Below are 21,854 nucleotides of genomic sequence, written 5' to 3' on the forward strand. Positions count from 1 at the left end.
TCAAGTACCCTCTCCCGGTTTGCTAAACAGAAGACTTAAGGGGCCATTCCGCCCCCCCTAATAGGGTTATAAAATTTTGCTTTGGTAGAGGGGTCCGGCACATAGAGGCCTATATTCGGTCCGAGTTTGAAAATTATATTTAAAAATTAAAGGGAAGTAGTTTGGCTTGAAATTTGTTCTTTTCCCACCATTGTATTTTATTTTATTTCTTATTCCATTATGCTTTCTTTCACAAAGAGACACCCTTGATTTCATACTTAGAACAACATATTTCATCTTTTAAACTATTATGAAAGTTTTGTAAAAGGAGTTTAAAAAAATAATATAATAAAAATAAACTAATTTTCAGGGATTTTACCAGTTTTTAAGCATTATTTGAAATTTCCCGAATAAATTTTTTTTTCCTTATAGGGTCCTTTAATGTATCGAAAAACACATTAAATAAATAATATAATGTAAAACAAACAAAATAAGAAATAAATAAAAAAAATTAAAAATTGTCCACAACTGGGACTTGAACCAACGCCCCCTCGCTCCATGCGTAAATCACTAGCACATGGTCCTAGCCGTTGGACCACGCTTATACGAGGATCGCGCCATAACATAGCTTCAAGTACCCTCTCCCGGTTTGCTAAACAGAAGACTTAAGGGGCCATTGCGGCCCCCCTAATTGGCTTATAAAATTTTGCTTCGGTAGAGGGATCTGGCACATAGAGGCCTATATTCGGTCCGAGTTTGAAAATTATAACTTAAAATTAAAGGGAAGTAGGTTGGCTTGAAATTTGATCCTTTTCCCGCCATTTTATTTTATTTTATTTTTTATTCCATTATCCTTTCTTTAACAAAGAGACACCCTAGATTTTATACTTAGAAGAACATATTTCACCTGTTAAACTATCATGAAAGTATTGTAAAAGGAGTTTAAAAAAATAATATATTAAAAATAAATTAGTTTTCTGAGATTTTGCCAGTTTTTAAGCATTATTTGAAATTTCCCGAATAAATTTTTTTTTATCCTCATAGGATCCTTTAATGTATCGAAAAACACATTAAATAAATAATATAATGCAAAATAAACAAAATAAGAAAAAAATTAAAAAAATTAGAAATTGACCACAGCTGGGGTTAGAACCAACGCCCCCTCGCTCCATGCGTAAATCACTAGCACATGGTTTAGCCGTTGGACCACGCTTATACGAGGATCGTGCTACAACATAGCTTCAAGTACCCGCTCCCGGTTTGCTAAACAGAAGACTTAAGGGGCCATTGCGGCCCCCCTAATTGGGTTATAAAATTTTGCTTTTGTAGAGGGGTCCGGCACATAGAGGCCTGTATTCGGTCCGAGTTTGAAAATTGTAAGAGGAGTTTAAAAAAATAATATAATAAAAATAAACTAATTTTCTGGGATTTTACCAGTTTTTAAGCATTATTTGAAATTTCCCGAATAAAAACTTTTTTTTCCTTATAGGAATCTTTAATGTATCGAAAAACACATTAAATAAAAAATATAATGTAAAATAAACAAAATAAGAAAAAAATAAGAATAATTAAAAATTGACCATAGCTGGGGTTTGAATAAATTACAATTTAATTACATTAATTTTTATAATTAAAAAATAAAAAGTAATAATTTATGTCATATTTTTTTAATCTTCTAGCTTCATTAATCTTTAGGTCAGTGAAGCCTCGCTACTATACTCCAAACCACCGTATTTTGACAAGGCTGTCAAAAAGCACGCGAACCTATGATCCCATCCAGTGCCATAGAAACTATCGACCCCCCTCTCCAAAAAGTCCAAACTGTGATGGCAAGTCTGAAAAACTTTCAATACATATTTTCTCTGCCTTTTTTATTACTTCTCTATACCCGAGTGTTTTGTTTTAACCTTTCCAGCTAGAGGATTTCATTTACCAGGTTATGCTTCAAATCTTTGTCTCCCATTCGTGAATGTTTCTTAAACAGTGAGAATGTGCCTTGAGGATAAACAACGGGTGAGCTAGATGCTTTAGGCATTTCATTTAAAATTTAAGATTAAAGAACTCATGTAACAGAAATAGAAGGTGAGAAACGTCGTAATCAAAACAGTTGGATTACAAATTTGGCAGAAAATTTAATTATTTGTTTTTTCAATAAGCTTCGAGGAACGAGATTAAATTTTTCTATTTTTATAAGACTATGAAGAATGAACCTAATTTAAGAAATCTATCGTCTCTTGGGAATTCCTTTAAAGAGCATTAAGCAGTATGCTTTTGATGAAGCTATATGCTTGGTTAGTTTTATTTCCACCCACTAAATGTTTGAATTAGTCATGGAACTAATTTAATCTTTTAGTAGTATATCATGCTTATTGTATTTTCTACTACAAATCGTATTTTGATATCGTAAATAGCATAGTAATTTTTATAATTAAATACTGTGAAGTATATGAATTATAAACCAACTCTTAAATTCGATGTTATAAAGGTTTTATAATTTTGTATAAAACTTTAATAATACAAGTATAGTTATTTAAAAAAAGAAATGTAAAAAAATTAAACATTCTGTTATTATATTAAATTGTAATTTATTTAAATTCAAATATGTTTATGTAGGAATGGATTGCAAAACAATTCTATTTGGATTTCATTCAATTTGTTTCAGTTTTATTCTTTTTTTTTTTTCCAATGTCATGGAAAAAATAAATTTTTTCCAGTAAATATTCCTTACTATTACCAATCCAAAATTTCTTGACCACTTGGAAATTTCTTAGCAGTTGGAGTGTCTGCCTTTCTTTTTTCGCTATCTTATGCCTGTATCTTATTTTGCTTATGTAACTTTCTTGTTCAAGGTGCGTAGCGTTTTTAAGAGTGCTTAAAGGTGCTTATTTTCAATTGTTTTTTAAAAGCCCTTAAAGGTGCTTTTTATATGCGTCGTGTTTTATAAGTGCTTAATTTTTAATTTTCGAAAATGAGATTTTTTTTCTTGACTGTGTTGATTTTCGCTGTGTATTATGCAAAAGCATGGTTTTCACATTGTTCTATTAATTATTTTCACAATTCATTCAAGAAAATTAATTTTGGCAAAGCGTTGGTCGGTAGAGTATGAAAGCGCCAATCATGTTACATGTTTGATGAAATACATGGGAGTGACTACTGAGCTGGGTTCGGTGATATTCTTGCACTCTCATGTGCAACTCTGCTGCATTTTTCAAGATATTCTCAATTTCAGGCTTCATTTTCCACCCTCTAAAATCGCACCAAAAAAATTTTAATCTTTTTATGGTAGCTAATATAATCAGAAAAGAGTTCTTTGCCAGAAACTAGTTGTTTTTATCATGATCTTATAATGTCTTTGAAAATTATTTTGCATTTTGTTAATGTATATAGTGTTTAAAAAGTACTTTAGAGGTGCTTATTTTTAGTCGAAAATTTGGTTATGCATCCTGTTATTTATTCTTATTTTTATTATGAATATATATGTATTGATTATGTATGTTATTTAAAGAGTAATGTATTTTTTGTTCATTGCAGTGTGCATTGCTTCAGGATCTAGAGTAGCTTTGTTTAACAGGCTTCTCTCCCAGACTGTCAGTACTCGATATCCTCATGTTGAGAACGGTAACTTCCATGCCAGCTCTACTCAATGGGGTGCTTTCACCATTCATATCTGTAAGTCTTATTTTCATTTTACTCTTAATTTCATATAGGAGGAACAAGTCATTTTACCTTTAAAAATGGTTATACTAAATAGTAAAATATTTAGAAGTAGTTATTCTTATTTACACCATTTTTGAATCCAATTATAAAGAGGATGCTGTACAGTGCTAGAAATTCTTCATGGCAATCTCACTTTCACCTACATAAGTAATTTAAAGTTTATGGAAAAGTGAATTCGGTGCATTTAGTGTCTAGGTAAATCTAGTGTAGTTTCAAAAGCTGAAAAAAATGTTCTTCAAATATCAAAATACATGCAAATTATGGTAGGATCACTTTTTCATTGTCTACTCTTAAGTAATCCTGCCATAATTTGTTTTCATTTTGATATTTTGAAACTTTATGGTTTACGTTAGGTTTACCCAGAGGTGATTGTGCTCCGAAAAAAATCCGGATTTCCAGATTTTTTGCTAACTACAATCCAGAAGTTTCTGGAAATCCAAGGTCTAGAAGTTTCAAGAAATCATCAATCACATTTATGTATAAAAATTCCAATATATTTTGTTTAAAAATAATAGAACTAGAATTTGTTCTTAACATTTCTTTCATTCGTAAATTTTTCTTTTCTGGTAGTGTAATAAATGTGATTTGAGATAAAAGTGAACTTATAGGTAATTATTCATTGAAATTACACTACATATAATTTATTTAGAATTTCATGTTTGAATATTTCAACAATGATTTAAATTTATAAAGATACTTTGTATATATATTTTGAAATGCGTCATTAATGATTTTACTTAATGATTTTAGTTGGGCTCACAATCACCCCTGGTTTACCTTAACAACAAATTTTTTTATGCTTCAAACTACTTATGTAGGAGAAAGAGAATTTTCTATGAAGAATTTGTCCCACAGTTTTGCATCATCAAACCAATAACAAATCTTAATCAAAACTCAAATATCTTTTTCTTTAAAATATTAATATTTTTTTACTAATTTAATAATTGAAACGTAATATTTACTCATTTTTCTCATGTACTGTTGAGGGCTGCATTGAGTTCTTATACAAGCTGATTCATGTCTCTAAAAGTTAAGCTTCATAGACAAGTATAAATATTCATTCTCTAATTTAAAATTTTTTATAATAAAATATTACATTTCATCATATTTAAAATGTAATATTTTATCAAATTTTACTAATTTTTTAAAAAACTTTTTGTTATTAGGTCAACTCTGAGTTTGTATACATACAGGGTGTGTAGCATTTTTAAAAAGTGCTTAAAGGTGCTTTTTTCTTTGGGTGTTTTTAAAAAGTGCTTAATTTTTCCCATTTTCAAAATGAGATTTTTCCTTTACTTGTTGATTTTCGCTATGAATAATGCAAAAAGACACAGTTCACATTGTTCTATTTAAGGTTTTCATAATTAATTCAACCCAATCTATTTCGGCGTATAAGTCAGTCCGTAGTGTATGAAAACGCCATTCGTTTTACATGATTCAAAATTTCATGATTTTTGATAATTGCCTGAAACAATTCCAAATTTTTTTTTTTTTGACATGGCGGTTAAAACAAGATAAAACCGTCGATTGTCAAAAACTTTCCAACCCTGCCTAATTATGATATTTTTTTAAAGTGTTTAAAAATATTTTTTAAGTGTTTAAGAGGTGCTTATTTTTGTTGAATAATTTGTTATAATCATCATGTTATTATATCAGCCTAGAATTTGGATATATGGTGGTTCTAAATTATCTCTATGCTATGTTTGTTGAATATTTGTTATAATCATCATGTTATTATATCAGCCCAGAATTTGGATATATGGTGGTTCTAAATTATCTCTATGCTTATTTACATCATTATTTTTGATAAAAACAAAAACTTAACAAAAGTATTTTAGGTTTTTAAATAACATCCTATATCATTTTTTTTGTAGCAATCTAGGCACACTAAAACAGAACAAACAATCATTTGTTATAGTTATCATCCTTTGGTATCCAAACATTAAGCACTTACGTCATGTGTAATTAACATTAATATCTGATTTAGTATAGTTCAAGTGCATTTGTGTTAAAACTGTATTGTGGAATTTTAATTCTAAACATCAACTTTGTGATAAGTTTTTTTTTATCTATTATATTTTTATTATCTGTTCTTTACTAATATGTTTTTTGTAGGTTTTCCCTCTCTAGTTAAGTTATTTGGAAAGAAAATCACTGAACTGCTCTTATCAATTCAGTTGTTGTTGTTATTATTATTATTACTTAATTTTCACTTAAAGATAGACTTATATTGCAGGGCTGCCAACTTTCTACACTTTTTGGGAAAATTTCTTATAGTTTTTTCTTGTTTTGATCAGTGACTTTTTGCATAGTAAATTTGACTTATTTTCTACGCCACTGAATCTGAATGATTCAATAGTTCATATGAAAAAACATTTAGTTCCAGTTCTTTTGTTCTTAAAACTTAACCATAAGTAACCAAACATTTTGAAATCTTTAATTTTTAATTGTATGTTCAATTGTTAAATGATAATGTTTTAATTTTTTGTTAATGTCTTTTGATTGTCTACCACTCTATAAAAATATTTCACAAAAAGCTTAGTAGTTGGCAGCCCCATATATTGTTCTAAGATACTAAAGGTCAAATAGAGGGTAAATAAATAGTTAAATGCCCCAGTCAATAGTTAAATGCCCAATGCCCAGCCCAGCCTGTTTTGCCAGTCAGTTACAATGCACATAACTACTTTTTTAAAAGCTAAAACTTATGTGATCTTTTGTCGAAAATGTGGTAAGCTATAACCCTAAAATTAAAGAAAAAGAAAGATAGTTTGAGAAGATTCTCCCAACACAAAATTATGAATGTACAATATTTTATTTTATATTACAGCAGATGTAAAGCTGTTTACTTCTAAAACATGCTATAATTATTTCTTTTCTCACTGCTGAATTGGTTTTGTAGTGGATGATACTGAATCAGAGTCTGAGGAATTTACTGTTCGTGATGGTTACATTCATTATCGTTATACTGTTAAGTTAGTCTGTTCAGTTACAGGAATGGCATTACCTAGACTGGTAATTTTTCAACTTTATTGTGTTTTCTTTTAATTTAACAACTTAGGTTTAATATGCAATAGTGTTTTTGTATATCTTTCTGAATGTTGTCTTTGTTTTATTTTTAAATTTAAACTATATATTATTATTCTTTTTGAAAAGCAGAACAGAAAAAAATACTTGTGGCAGTTTTAGTGGCAATATTGTTTTTGTGTATTTTTCAGAATGTTGTCTTTATTGTTTTTTTATTAAGCTTCTTTGACTTTTTTGTTGTTTGAACACATTTAAATGACAAACAAAAATGGTTTTCTTTTTAAACTATATATTAATATTTTATGAAAAGAAAAAAAGAAAAAATACAAAGCAATAAATTCTGTTTTCAAGCTACGAAAAATGGTGATTATGTGTCATGTTAATGCGTTATATGATTAATTGTTGTTTTAATTTTGTTCTTTTTAATGAAAAATATTTTCATGCTGTTAATTAAAAAATATTAGGTTTATCTTATAGGTCTAATTAAAGAGCTTTTTAATATTTTTTATGTTTGTTGCAAAACCGAATTTTTATGAATTCTTTATTTCTTAAGTTTTATTGAAAGTAATTTGGATTTTCGTGAATGTAACAATCTTACTTCAAAGTGGCCACCCACCTGGAGAACCTTGAAAACCTGGAATTATCAGGGAATATTTTATACTGGAAAAAACCTGGAAAAATCAGGGAAATTTGGACAGAAACCTGGAAAAATCAGGGATTTTTTAAAGAAAAGCTGGAATATTTTCTTTGATTTTTCTTATTTTTACTAATTTAAATTATTTGCTAATTTTGTTAATTAAAATTATTTTACCAACTGTTATACCCACTTTTGGACGAAAATTTATTGCCAAATTGTTAAAATACCATCAACTTAGCAATACTTCGCTTGCATCAAAATTAGGTTCATTATAACCATGTTAAACTCCCATGGTTTCTTGAAGAATAGAAAACCTTCCCAGGTCACCTCATTCCCATAAGGTGACCTGGCTAGCACTCTATCCCATGAGTCAAAGATGATAAACATTACATTGATAACATTAAAAAAATAATATTTTAAATAAAATACTTTATAATATTGACACTTTTCTTGGTCCCATCCTAAACTTTATGAGGGAAAAGAAGCAAATTGACCTGGAAATTTTAGGATTTTTACCTGGAAAATTCAGGGAAATTTGAAACCTGATTTGAGTGGCCACCCTGTAACTTGCAAAAATAAAATTTGTTACTGCGATGTGATTGCTGCTTCAATCTGCCCCATAACTTATATTTTCCACAAAATTATTTCACACCTGTTCCAAAATAAACTTAAAGCCAGAAATCTTTCGCCGCAGTTGTTCAAACGCAGGCTTTTTTTCATTAAATTATAATGAACATTCTCCAAAATTTGTATTCAATCACATAATACATTATTGCTTTAATATTTTTGTTGGACTTAAAAAAAGCATTAAATATTTAGAATAAGCAGTAAATAATGTATTTTTAAATAATGATATAAATGTGCATGCATGTCCATGCATCTCCCTCTTGTAATATGTCTTATACATATGCATTCTTATTACAGTTAATGGGGAAAGTTGACAAACAGACAGCTCTTCTAGAAGCTGATGATCCAGTTTCACAAGTTCATAAATGTGCTTTTTACATGAGGGATACTGAAAGAATGTACCTTTGTTTATCTAAGGAAAGAATCATACAGTTTGAGGTAACACATTTTTTTTTTACGAACTGTAAAAAAAAATCCATGATGACTTTTTTAAAATTAAGTTACTAAATCTTTAATTAGATTTTTTTAATAAATTTAATTTATTCACAATAAATTGTAAACTCTCATGAATGGTAATTAATAATTGACCCCTTTGTTGCAAACAGTAGATATGTGATAATTTCAATATTTTTATTGAATTCTGTAATTTTTGAGGGGTGTTTTCAGTATTTTTATGTACTTTTTCTTTAATTTCTCACATTAATTTTTTTAGTTTGGTCTCATGTTTAAAACAAGGCCAAATTAATTCGTGTTTTCAAGCTCTTTTTTAGGATTAAGTGATTTATATAAAAGTTAGGTATATCAGGACTCTCACGGGCTGGAAGAACAGGGATAACCTGGAATTCTCAAGGAATTTTATTCTGACTCTCAAAAGCAGGGAATAGTCGGGAAAAATTGCATATTTTTACAGAAACTTGGAAAACTCTCATACCTGGAAGAACCCAAAATTTTCAGCAGCAGTAATCAGTTATTGAGATTCAATTTAAATAATTCTAACATCTGTTACAATTATTTGTTATAAAAATTCGACATTTTATTAAAACTTTTCCATGTTCTTATGCTTGTTCAATGATACTTTTTTTGCTCACAAGATGTAATATCTACACATAATTTTATATTTGACATTACTAATGAAATTCGAAGTTTTCTGATGAAAAATTGTGTGACTTACATAAAATATGGTCTGGATTTACATTGAAATTTTCCTGAAATACCTGGAAAAGTTAAGGAAATTTTTGTATAATATAGCAGGTGGCAGCCCTGTTATATTACACATAGTTGATTATATTAATCAGAAGTAAAACAGTAAAAATTATTTGAGAGAATTAATAAAATTTGTTATTTTCAGTAACTGTGGAGCTTTAAAATGTACCATTTACCTTTATAATCAGTAAAAATGTTATAAATAAGGGAATAAAATTATTACTGAATCACACAATTTGTCTTCTGAGAATAAATGCAATTAAAATGTAAGATGATATGTAATAAAACCTTGATATATAATTCCTAAATTATTATCACTTATCTTTGAATTGATAATTATTTTTTGTTTGCTTGCTAGTTGGCAGTTTATGTACAGTCTCTATGTGTCCTTGTTTTATTTTATTTCTTCATCTCTGTTTTATTTTTTACTTTAAATAAAATTTGAATAAAAAAATTAGTAAATTTAATTTTATTAAATAAAAAAAAATTAATTACATTTAAATAAAGTGCAAGAGAATTAAGTTATATATTATATTACTTATAATAGTAATAATTAAAATAGTTAAATTTTGTTCGTACTTTTATTGATGTAGAAAATAATAGAGGTAGTTATTAAAATTAAAAACAAAGTATCCTTTACATAAAATAGCTTTAAGTGTCATTTTTGGATTTGTAAGAATATTACTAAACGTTGTGAGACGTGAGGACTTAAGAATGAAGCTCTTTCCGCAACAAAAAGTGAAGTGTCAACCATTTGTTATTTTTTCCTGCTAATTATCTAGTGACCCTTAATTGACCACCCTCTATTCTTAACTCCTACTCTTTTTTTGTGACCATAACTCAACTAAAATTGAAGGGAAAATTTTTTTTTTTTGTGGCCTCTTAGAGTTTGTCAAATTTAAGCCAAATATATATGTACCTAAAGGAAAAAATAGAAAATCCGTTGAGAGAAATGACATATAACCAGTATTTCAAGTTATCTCCATTATAAAAACAAAATAATTTAATATGACATACATTAGGAATAAAAGAAAATGATATAAAATAAATGAAAAAAAATTACAAGTGTGAAACATATGAACGATGCTTTGCTCTAGCTTAAAGTAATGAATTAGAACTAAGATCCCAAATGATTCATTACTTCTTTTCATTACTTTCAGTACTGTTATTCACAAATTTTTACTGTAATACATTATGCTGTTTGGAGGTAATTTAGCAAAGATTTGTTAGCAGGCTTTCATACCTTTAATATTCACTTTTGCACTATTTCTTTCTTTAGGTATTGATGATTTTGTTTTATTTTTTAAAAATTTCTCCTTTCCTCTCCTAAATTAATGATAGTTAAGGAGGTGATGCTGATAATAATAATGAGATGATAAAAAACATTATTCTTTCATGATTAATGTACTATTGAAATATGATATTTCAGTTTAAATTGAAATCAATATATTTTTACATTTTCATTAGGCTACTCCATGTCCTAAAGAGCCTAACAAGGAGATGATAAATGATGGGTCTTCTTGGACAGTCATTAGCACTGATAAAGCAGAATATACTTTTTGTGAAGGAATGGGCCCTGTTCGCTCTACTGTTACTCCTGTTCCTGTAGTACATAGTCTTCAAGTAAGCATTTCTAATCACTAATAGTTAATTTTTATTTTTCTGTTTCAGACTATTGTAATATGTACACTTGATAAGATTACATAAAAATAATTTCATTTAATAGCTTTTTTTTCCTCCAATTTTTGTCTTAGAAAAATCTTTAAAAAAAATAACAGGGAGTCCTTTCTTCATTGTTAATACAGTGAACACCACACATATTTTGAAGGAAATCCCCATTAGGTCACAAATGCTGCTTAGGTATGCAAGTGCTCATATTATGGAATAGTAATGTAAAACGTACTACTAACAGATTAAAATAAATTAAAATTAGATTCGTAATAAATAAAAATTAAGTAAATTTTAAATAACTTTTCAGTAATTGCTTAAAACATAGTAAATTTTTTAGTATTATTATATAATTCTTTATACTGTCAGTTACCAGTGACTTACTGAGGTAGTTTACTGAGTAGTGTAACCTTTTCTGGGGGGCTGTGACAGCAGTTGTCACATCTGATCTTGGGGTCCTGTGGTGGGACACTTTCAGCGTAAGAATTGGGGAAAAAATCTCCTCCTCAGTTAAGAGAGAGGATCAAGTTACAGCGGGATGTGTTTTATTGTTTTAGTCACTAAGAGAGGTCTCACCTTTTTAAGTTAAGGGGGTTTCTTTACATTTCTCACCTACCTTCAAACATCTATTTCAAGTTCGGGTACTTTTTTGTTTGTCCACCATTTTCTTACATCTTCTCTAGTCAGTTTAATTGTTGCTATTTTTTTGTACAAATTTTTTCGTTCTAGTTGTGAATTATATTTTGAACAAATTAATTTCTTTATTACAAATATAATTTGACGAATATTTTCAATTGTATATAAAAAATATAGAATAATCAGAATCACTCTTTTAAGTAAATTAAATCAAATTGAAATAAAATATCAAAGAAATATATTTTACATAAACTCAAATAAGTACTTTTTTTTAGGTTATGTTTTAAATTCATGTTATAAATATAGTTATTGGAATTTTAAACTTTTGATTATAATTCCTGCAGTTTAAAACTATGTTCTTACATGATTTTAAATAAATATCTGCATTTCCGAAGAAAAATATGTGTATTTAATACTACTCAAGAGTATTTATTCATACTTTAGGATGCAAAAATATTTTAAATGTCACATTTATAAATATATAATTTATAATTACTAATGTATTTTTTATGTTTAAGAAATTGAAATCATAAATGCTATTTTTAACTTTTTTTAGAAAACCATTTTCCTTTTGTGGCAATTTTCATGTTTCTTTCCCTCTTTCTACACACAGTTTAACTTTTAGTTATAGTTCCTAGAAATTCTTTTAATATCTCAGTTTTGTATCTTTTTATTACATGAGTAAGTTGAAGTCAATTGTAAATGACTATATTTTTTTAAAAAATGTAAAAATGGAAGGGAAAAAAATTATATATGCTACGCAGTTTCGATAAAGTGCTTACTTTTCATGAAATTTGCAGCAAAATAAAAGAAATGAGCCTAATTGTTACATGCTAATCATTTGCAACTGAAGCACATTAACTGAAATATTTATGAGTTTTCTTGTTTTTGGAACTATTTAAAAAACTCATAAAGGAAGTTGAAGAAAAATTTTGTTAAAAATTTCGAACGCTTATTAGATTCTAACTAAGAGTTCATGGGATAAATGTGCTAAAAATTGTGTTTTAAATGATTTAAACTATTATATACTATTTAGAAAATTAATTCAAAAAATTTTGTATGTTTATTTTTGAATGATTAACATAGTTATTATAGTTTATAATTTTTTAAGAGATATTAAAAATTTATAAAATAAAAAGAATTTATTTGATAACACTTACTTTCTTAACAAGAAGAGAGGATCTTTCAAATTAGCCGGGAGTTAGGGCGAAATTATCCTCATTTACCTTGCTTTCTTGTTTCATTATTATTATCAATAATAATAACAATAATGAATAAATGACTAAGATATGACTGACTAATAAATGACTGAAGAATAAGAGAAAAAATATTTATCATTTATTGAAGTGACCGGTATTTTTCATAAGTCGATATACAGATAAAAAAGATGAAAATAAAATAATTCAGTCGAAGAATTAATATCAAATTAAATTTCCTATATTTTCTTTTCCATCGGCTATGACTTAAATCCATTCACTAATAACTCAGACTGAAGAGACCTGTCTATAAAAATATGACATTACAACTATTTATGTTCTTTCCTAAGATTTATTATCTTTCGATAAGATATTAAATTTTCAACAATGCTACAAATATTTATAAATTAAAATATTGATATTTATTATGTATAATATAGATATTTATAATTAAATAAATTAAGACCACTGTAAAAGAACTCTTTATGCATATAAAAATTGATTCATAGAAAAATCAATTTTACTCTCGAACAAAAGGATTTTTCCTCATTATGACCTGATTTCACTGCATGACAACTCTCAGGAAGAACTGATTTCACACTTAAAACATAGTAATTCCCAAAATGCAAGAGAGGAAGATCTATCCATTATTTACATGAAAAATGGATATACACCGAGTTTTCCCTTTAGTCCTCGAAATTTCCGACTTTTTTTTAACTCAATAAAAGAGTGTTTATGATCAGCGTGCACCTCATTAGCTTGTTTATTTTTTGCGGAAACATGTAAATAAACCAATCGTTTTAATATGGCATCAAAGAGCTTATAAAAAAATAGATATCACTTTAATAACTGATTTAAATAACGCCACCGATACCAAACTGAAATTTTCAAAAACCGAGTTACCTGTTGAAACAATATTCCAAAGAACAAAGTTTTTATAACTATTCTTCAAATGTGCAATAATATTTTTACATTTAAATGTTTAAATGTTTCGTAAAATGTTTAAATGTTTCGTAAAATGTTTAAATGTTTCATAATACTTTGAAAGTATTAATGTAAAACAATGACATACTACAATTACAATAATTTTAAAATAAATATATGATGAAAAGTATTTAATGGAACGAAAAAACAACTTTTTAGATAACCTTTAATAGAAATCAAATATAAGAAAGACAAAAGATTCAATAAAATTACTTTTATGATGGAGATTTTAATTGTTAATATAGTTTAAAATAGGTATTGACATTGTAAATTTATAGTTTTCTCTTTTTATTTGTCCTATATATATATATATATATATGTGTGTGTGTGTGTGTGTGTGTGTATGTATATAATACCCTCCAACTGCTACGAAATTTCCTTAGTTGCTACGGAAATTGGAGGTAAACTACGGAGCTACGGGTGAATAGTAAAATACTACGGATTAAACGAAAGCGCCTGTCCGATCTATCCGCTTCCGCTGTTGTCGTCTTTCAAGCGTGGTGACGTCACTGATTGCGTATCGCCGAAAATGACCTCATGAGTTGTTAGCCTTGGTCGGGAGAAACCACGTGATTATGAAGGGTTACTCATCGGCGGCTCCATTGTAATCTGCCTGAATGCAGCTGTTCTTTGAGAAGCTGCGTTAGTTTTTGCTTTACACCGTGTGAAGTGAAGTGACTTCAATAAAATTTTTGAAAACAACTTTGAATTTTGCTGCTCCGATATTAAAAGAATGATACGATTTTGTTTGAAATTTTAGATTATTTTTCATCCAGCTTTTATCGCGTTAATTTTTAAGTTGTGTATTTATTATTAAATTTTATTGTGATGGATCGTTATTTGAAAAGATCTATTCAGGACCGGGAAGTTTCTAATGACGATGGAGAAGAAGAGGAAGAATAATCAAAAGTTTAGAGAGGAATATACTAAAAAGTTTCCTTGTTTAGTATCGGGAAAAGAAGGCTTTGCGAAATGCACTATTTGTAGTTCGGAATTCTCTATTGTCCACGGGGGACTGGATGATTGTTGCCGACACGTGATCGGTCCTAAACTTTGTGCTACTGCAAAAGCACAGGTGCATCAGCAACCTATTAACAATTTTTATTCTTCAAAATTAGAAGAAAATGGTGTGATTAAAGGTGAAGTATTGTTCGTACGGTTTTTAATTGAGCACAATATTTCTCTATCTGCTTCTGATCATTCTGGCGCCTTATTTAAAAAATTTTTTCCCAGATTCCGACATTGCAAAAAAGTATGGGTGTGGACATACCAAGACCCAGGCAATAACTGTTTCCACTGCTGAGGGGATAAGAGAGAGTACTCTAAGTAAGCTCAGAACATCATTATTTTCTCTTTCCACTGACGGAAGCAATGACATATTAGATAAAAAGCTATATCCTTTAATTTTTAATTATTATGATGAAGAAAAAGGACAAATCGTATCATCACTGGTTTCTTTATCTGAATCAACTAACAACACTGGTGAGGGAATTTTTCAACTTTTTGATGGAGAGTTTAAAAAATATCTACTGAAGTGGGAGAGTTGCATAGCATTCAGTTCTGATAATGCTAACACAATGGCTGGATGTAATAAAGGTGTTTTGAGCTATATAAAACAGAAGCAACCAAATATAAAATTCATTGGATGCCCTTGTCATTTGGTTCATCTAGCAGCTCAAAAAGCTACAGCATCATTGCCCGTTGATGTGGAGAATTTGGTGATAAAAGTTTCTTACTACCTTGAAAAGAGTAGTAAAAGAAAGTATGAATTTAAGAACTGTCAGATAGAATGTCATGTGAAACTTCACAAGATTTTAAAACATGTTTCAACTCGGTGGTTAAGTTTAGAAAATTCTCTAAAGAGACTAGTTGAGCAGTGGGACCCATTGCTAATTTTTTTTATTTTTATTAGGAAGAAACTCATTTATATAATCCATTTTTCTTTCAAAAAATTGGTATTTAAATTGTTTTCTTGATTTAATTGCTTTAAAATTTGGTGTAAAAAATATTTAGTAAGAAACATCTTAGAATCTGACCTTCCTAAATAAAATAAGTAAAAAATTTTTTGGTAACAATTGAATGAATGTAGAGAAAAAGTTGTGGAGAGTTCACTTTTTGCATTTTACTGAGATGTTATATTATTTTTCTTTGAAATTTGTATAAATGTACAATAAACTTTCATTTGCAATTTAATAATTTTATATCCTTAGTAAAGTGTACCTTCCTGTATGTGAATTAAAATTGTACTATCTAAATAACATGATTTTTTAAAAGTCAATGGCATTTTAATTTTTTAAAAAATTTCTCAATGTGAAATAACGTTTTACGCTTGTTTCAAAATCTATTTTCTTCTATTTATCTACTGCTTTTTGAAATTATAAGTTAATATAATTAAGTATCAATATGAGCATAGCAAATATTGCGGAATGCCGTAAATGTGTATTGCGCGAGTGCTACTGATGGCTAGGTAGGCAAAGTTGGAAGGTATGTATATATATATATATATTTATATATATATATATGATTGTGTGTGTGTTCGTGCATAATTTTTTTATAGGTAGCGTAGTGAATAGTTTCTTGGAACTATGGTTAGGATTATTTGTTGTTTATAGAATTTAAAACAATAAAATGAGGAAATTGTGACACACTGCACTAATTCTGATGTTTGTAAAACACTATAAATAGTCAACATGTGACATTCGGAATGTAGCTTTTTACCCTGAATTGTATAAAACCACCAAAGAAGTTTTCCCACGCTTTTTTAGTTGTCAGCAAAAAACTGGAATCCATCCCCAGTGGTATTTCTATTATCCCGAACTGCGGTGGTGTAAAAATATAGCAAATGGTGTTTAGAATAACAGAGGGAGAATAAAACTCTTGGGAACAATCATCACTTGATTTGTTCTAGGGATTAGTGGTTCCCTTTCTTGAATTTATCCCCCAGTCTCAGAAAGACCCCACCAGAGGAACTCTTATTTTTGCACCCACATGAAAAGGTTAGCACTGATTGTGTTTAACTACTAAATCTTTTTACTATTTTTTTATCATAGCACTTATTTTAAACTATTTCTATATCAAGAGTAATTTCTAGTTACAGTTATCATAGTGATAGGAACATTTAAAAATAATTTTTAAGATAGTGTTGCAATGTTTTGCTGTTATAAATAAATGTATAATTAAATCTGTAAGGCATCGCTGTCTGCAATATGTATTGAATCTGCAATTTAGTATAATTTTTAAAATTTTTGTTTTATAAAGTCTTTTTCTACATAGCAATGTCTTTGTCTTTTATATTTTGATGATATAGATTTCTAAATTTAATAGTTTATTTAATTTGTAGCATAAATATTTTAAAAAAACAAAATTAAAAGTAAATATTAAATTAAATAATATAAATAAATGAATAGTATTATATTCTTAAAATAATCTTAAATTATTATTAACATTAAAATAAATTTGATTGTTATGAATTCTGAAAAAGCTAATTTATTTGGTTTTGACTAGCATATAAACGTGCATGCACAGTGTCTTAATTATTAGAAGTTTTTTATGTTTTGTTTTATGTGCTTTGTATACTGCATCATAAATTTTTGATTTACAGTTTATGATATTTTGACGGTATTAATCAAGGCAATACTTAGGGGTCACAAAGGTTGTGTACGAGATGTGGCATGGCATCCTTACAGAAATGAAATAATGAGTAGTTCAGTGAGTATTCTCTGTTTGTTTCTCACATCATATGTATAGTTTGTCTATGGTAAGAACTCCCCCTGCCGCAAAGTCTGAGGCCGTCTGTTGCTCTGGAAACAAGAACAGCGCATTTCAGGGAGTGTAGCTTCTCTTTACTCTAGGGCTAACACAGTTGACCGGGGGGGGGGGAAGATTCCCTTTCTCTCGCCGACCTGGGCCAAAACCTGTCCTAAACAATGATCCCACACCCCTACTTGAAATAATTATACCTCGTTACCATAGTCACCACCACAGGTCCAGGCGAATGGCTAGGGGAGTTCTTATTTTAGACAAATTATAGTAGGTTGTGCTGTAACTCTTTCATTGGACTTTGTTATTGAAAAGCTGAAGAATGATTCAGTGGTTTCTTTTCTATGTTCATCAGAAATTTATTCCAAGATTAATATTACTTGCGATTGAATGTTTGCAAAGATAGTTTGTTTATGTAATTAAATGTCTGATTACTTTAAACTAGCTTGATAGCTTTGTAGATTTTATTTTCAAAGTTAACATATGTATTTTTAAAAAAAAAATAATTTTCAAAATACAAAAGTAATTGAAGTATTATTATAGACACATTTGTTTATGTTTTTATAAGATTAAAAATGTGAAATAAAATCTCAGAGTTGCCCATTTTTTCTGGAATTGTTAATTCATTTATCAATCTACTAAAGTTAAAATAATGCATTAAAAAATTAGTTTCTTTCTTTTTGTTCTCTTTTGTTAGAAAATATGGTTGCTGGTTTGCCACTCCACAGGGAGAATAGGGAAAAAACTGGAAAATACGGGGAATTTAAAAATCATCTAAAATAACCGGGAAAATGCGGGCAATTTTAAGTTTTTCATTACAAACTGGAAAAATACAATGAATTTTGTTTCTTATTTTTGTCTCTTAAAAAATGGTGACCACTCAAAACTCAATCTATGGGATATTTAAGGATCATATTTCAGCTATACTAAACTATTTCATTTATTATTTGTTTTAATTATGTTCAGCTGTACCATTTTCTCTAAGTTTTTCCAGCAATTAAAATTACTCTAGTTAGCCCAATATAGCTCACTGATTATGTGTTTCCTCTCAATATATTGTGTATAATATTTACAGGGAATTTTTTTCCAGATTAGAGTGAAAAACCTTGGGTTTTTGCAATCCTAAAATTTGTTTAATGTTAACTATTAAAATTTGTTAATATTGAGGAACCAAGAAAATTTATTTCGGTGAAAGAATAAAATAAAATGGTCTTTTGCAGTGGGATGGAACAGTTGTGAAATGGACTTTTAATAAGACAGAAATTGATTTAGACTCTGAAGATATAATGCCTGGCCAAAGCAGTGAAGTGGATGGTTTGAGGAGATCTCAGCATTTAGCAGATAAGAGAAGGGAAACCAGACTTTTCTCACCTATTGTATTGTAATTAATAAAAATATATTTTTTTAAAGAAGGTGTTATGTATAAATAAAAGTCATAAAAATTTGCTTTTATCTGTGAATTTTTATTAGAGTATTAATATTGCTACATTATAACTTAACACCTATATTGTTGTGCAATTGAAAGTACAATGCAAGTGCTTCACATTAAATAAAAAAAAACTTGAGGACTATTTCCTTTTTCTTAGCAATGCTAATAATACTAAAAAAGAATTTTGAAAAATTAATAAAAAAAACTAAGTTTTGATTAAAATTTTTTTTTTTTTTTTTTTTTTTTCTCTATGCAGGCTTTATAGTTGTTCTGATGTTCCTGATGGAAAAAAAAGTTTTTTTTTTCTTATTCATCTTGATTTTTAGCTTTTTGCCCTGATTATTCCTAGTTTCTGTGCATGTTCATTTTCTAGAAATACAAATACGGTTTTTTAAAAAATAGGTTTTAAAAGCATTCACAAGATTTTGATTTTTGATCCAAATTTTTTTTATTAATAGTACTGGTAGAGAACGCAAAATTTGATAGTTCTAGTTTAAAGACCATCTACTATATAAATGGTTCAGGCGCATAGGAACTTAAAGTACATATTACTTACAGTACAGTATAGAACTAAACTTGTTTCAACCTTTTTTGTGAATACAGTCATTTTATAAGAAAGATACTTAGTTAACAGTTTTACATTATCTGGAATGCATTTATTTATTATTTTTAGCAAGTGCAGTGACAAATCTTGCAGAGTGGAGTTTTGTAGTTTCACAATTCTTGATTCATTTCTTAAATGTGATTTTAAAAACTGATCAGTTCCAATCTAGGATCAGATTTTGTAATTGTTCTGATATTCCTAACTTTCTGGGTGAAAAATATTTTGTTCTTATTTGTCATGATTTTTAGTTTTTATTCCCTGATTTTAGCATGCGTTCTGAACATCTGATTTTCTGAGAATATGGATGAAAAATTAGATTTGAAGAATCCAAACATTTGCATTTTCCATCGAACACCTTTTTATTTTAATTAATAATAATTGTAGAAATCACAAAATTTGATTCCGAAAATTTAACATGTACTTAGAGTTTAAATTAAATGAGTAATTAAATTCACAATGATATAACTTGATTCTAAAAATAAAAAAAATTTCTTTTTTGAAGCAAATGAACTTTTATAAAGAGCGCAGTTGGTTATGGCGTCACTCACACCACTGGTTGAAGAGCTGGAAGTAGTGAATTTCATCCTGCCAACCGGCATGTTTACGCAGTAAGGTGCACATTATGTCTATTATGGCTAAACGTCCTCTCGGTGGTTGTGGTGTGGAAGTTTGAAGAGAGGGGTTCATGTCTACTGTCCACGTTGTCTGCCTAGGGTCAAAATTTCTTGGCATTCCTACCATGAACATTAAAGGATAAAACCTTAAAAATGGAACTAGATGATTGGGTGGTGTGTGAAGTTTTTTAATCTAGTAATAACGTAGAACTTTAGTTTCTGGGGCTTATTTCTTTAGTAAAAATATTAATTCTCCTACATTTAAATTACATTATAAGGTTTTTTAATTTTTTTTGCATTTAGTTTCGTTCAATACAAATAATTATTTGATTTTTTATAACATTCAGAAATTTGTAAATTTTCTCTTGCTTGTAACATAATTTACCAAAAATCCAATTTTTATAATTTGACTGCAATAGCTTTTAAATGGATATTATAACCCTCTAACAAACATCAAATAAAAAAATTTATTTTAAAAACGAAATATTTATTCAAAACCAAACGTTCTATTTTTAGAACATTGGCGTTTTAAGAATTATGTCCTCTACATTTCATTCAATTGGTATTGTGACCATATATGGCAGTACTTTTACTTTCGTTACTTGTACCGCCGGTACAAGTAAAAAGTATGTACTTTTACTTGTACTTCGCTACTTTTTAAATTTGGTACTTTTACTTGTACTTTTGTTACTTTTTAGGGAAAAAATACAACTATTTGTAACGGAAATGTCGAATGAAATCGTTACTTTTTTCTAAAACTCTTCGGTAAGCTTTCTGAAAAAAAAAAAGTTTTACATTTTCTGGGGTGTTAAATTGGAAAGAATTGTCCTAGCTGAGCACCCTGCTATTATAACTAATTACGTAACAGAAAAAAAAACCAGGGATTTTAAATTTTCTAAAGCTGAAAACATCATGCCAATCACCAGCGACAGAAGAATTTATGGCATACATGAGCTCAAATGTCGAAACGGAAAGCATATCAATTTTGAATCGATATCCAATCGTAAAAAAATTATATGTGAAATATAATACTGCAGTACCTTCTAGTGCTCCCGTGGAGCGCTTATTCAGCGTGGCTATAAGCACGTTCTGAGAAATTCTCGTAGCAGACTCAGTGACACCACTTTCAAAATGCAATTATTTTGCGAAATGAATAAAAATATTAATTAGCAAGTTATTTTCATTCATTTTCGAGTTTTAAGCTTTTATTTAATACATTTTAAATAAAAAATTTTGGATTTTATTATTACGTTTTTCAATTTTTGTTATTACGTTTACGTTGGATTTTGTTATTACGTTATTTTTTTGAACTCACTAATAATACATTTTTATCTCAATACATTGTTTACTAAATACAACGCCCAGTCAAATCTCTAAGAACTTCAGAACTATTTGTGCTATTGAAAACTATTATAATTACTATTTTAACTCTTGAAAACTCGAAGGTATTAATTTAGCAGCTGATACTAAAATTCGTTTACAAATTTTAATTATTCCGTTAGGCAGAAATGTTTGGAAAATGATTCTCGCATGACTTCAGCATCAGCCATTGTTACAAATAAAACTGTAATTGAAAATAATTGAAATGCGCAGTATAAGTTGAAACTGTTCTGTTTCAACTTATACTGCGCATTCAATTATTTTTTACTAGCTCAAAGATCACAAAGCTATCTGAAATCCCATATTTGTTTTGTTTATGTTTGTGCTTTTTAAATGCGTTTCTGTAGAGTGAAACAATTTTAAATCAATGGTAATTTTAATAAATAAAAATAATGAA

At 28.4% G+C, this 21,854-nt stretch overlaps 1 protein-coding gene across 5 annotated transcripts; it reads left to right on the forward strand.

Moving 5' to 3' along the window:
• Positions 1–2,055: 2,055 nt before the first annotated feature.
• On the forward strand, positions 2,056–18,890 carry LOC147812591 (suppressor of hairless homolog). 5 transcript variants are annotated; one of them, XR_015433302.1, is made up of 8 exons: positions 2,057–2,270; positions 3,511–3,648; positions 6,596–6,708; positions 8,282–8,422; positions 10,655–10,810; positions 14,905–14,997; positions 17,273–17,379; positions 18,651–18,669. XR_015433302.1 is itself a non-coding variant. In XM_087161944.1 (7 exons), the coding sequence occupies exons 1-6, from the start codon at positions 2,264–2,266 to the stop codon at positions 17,361–17,363; spliced, it is 606 nt and encodes a 201-aa protein (XP_087018070.1). In that variant the 5' UTR covers positions 2,057–2,263; the 3' UTR covers positions 17,364–17,379; positions 18,651–18,890. The 5 variants fall into 5 exon arrangements, 3 of the variants coding, with proteins under 3 accessions (XP_087018068.1, XP_087018070.1, XP_087018069.1); XM_087161944.1 differs by lacking the exon at positions 14,905–14,997 and having other exon boundaries at positions 17,313–17,379; positions 18,651–18,890; XR_015433303.1 differs by lacking the exon at positions 14,905–14,997 and having other exon boundaries at positions 2,060–2,270; positions 18,651–18,890.
• Positions 18,891–21,854: the final 2,964 nt, after the last annotated feature.

The sequence above is a fragment of the Parasteatoda tepidariorum genome, chromosome 4 (assembly GCF_982258835.1).
Source record: "Parasteatoda tepidariorum strain Cologne lab strain chromosome 4, Ptep-v5.0, whole genome shotgun sequence".
NCBI classification, from domain to species: domain Eukaryota; kingdom Metazoa; phylum Arthropoda; class Arachnida; order Araneae; family Theridiidae; genus Parasteatoda; species Parasteatoda tepidariorum.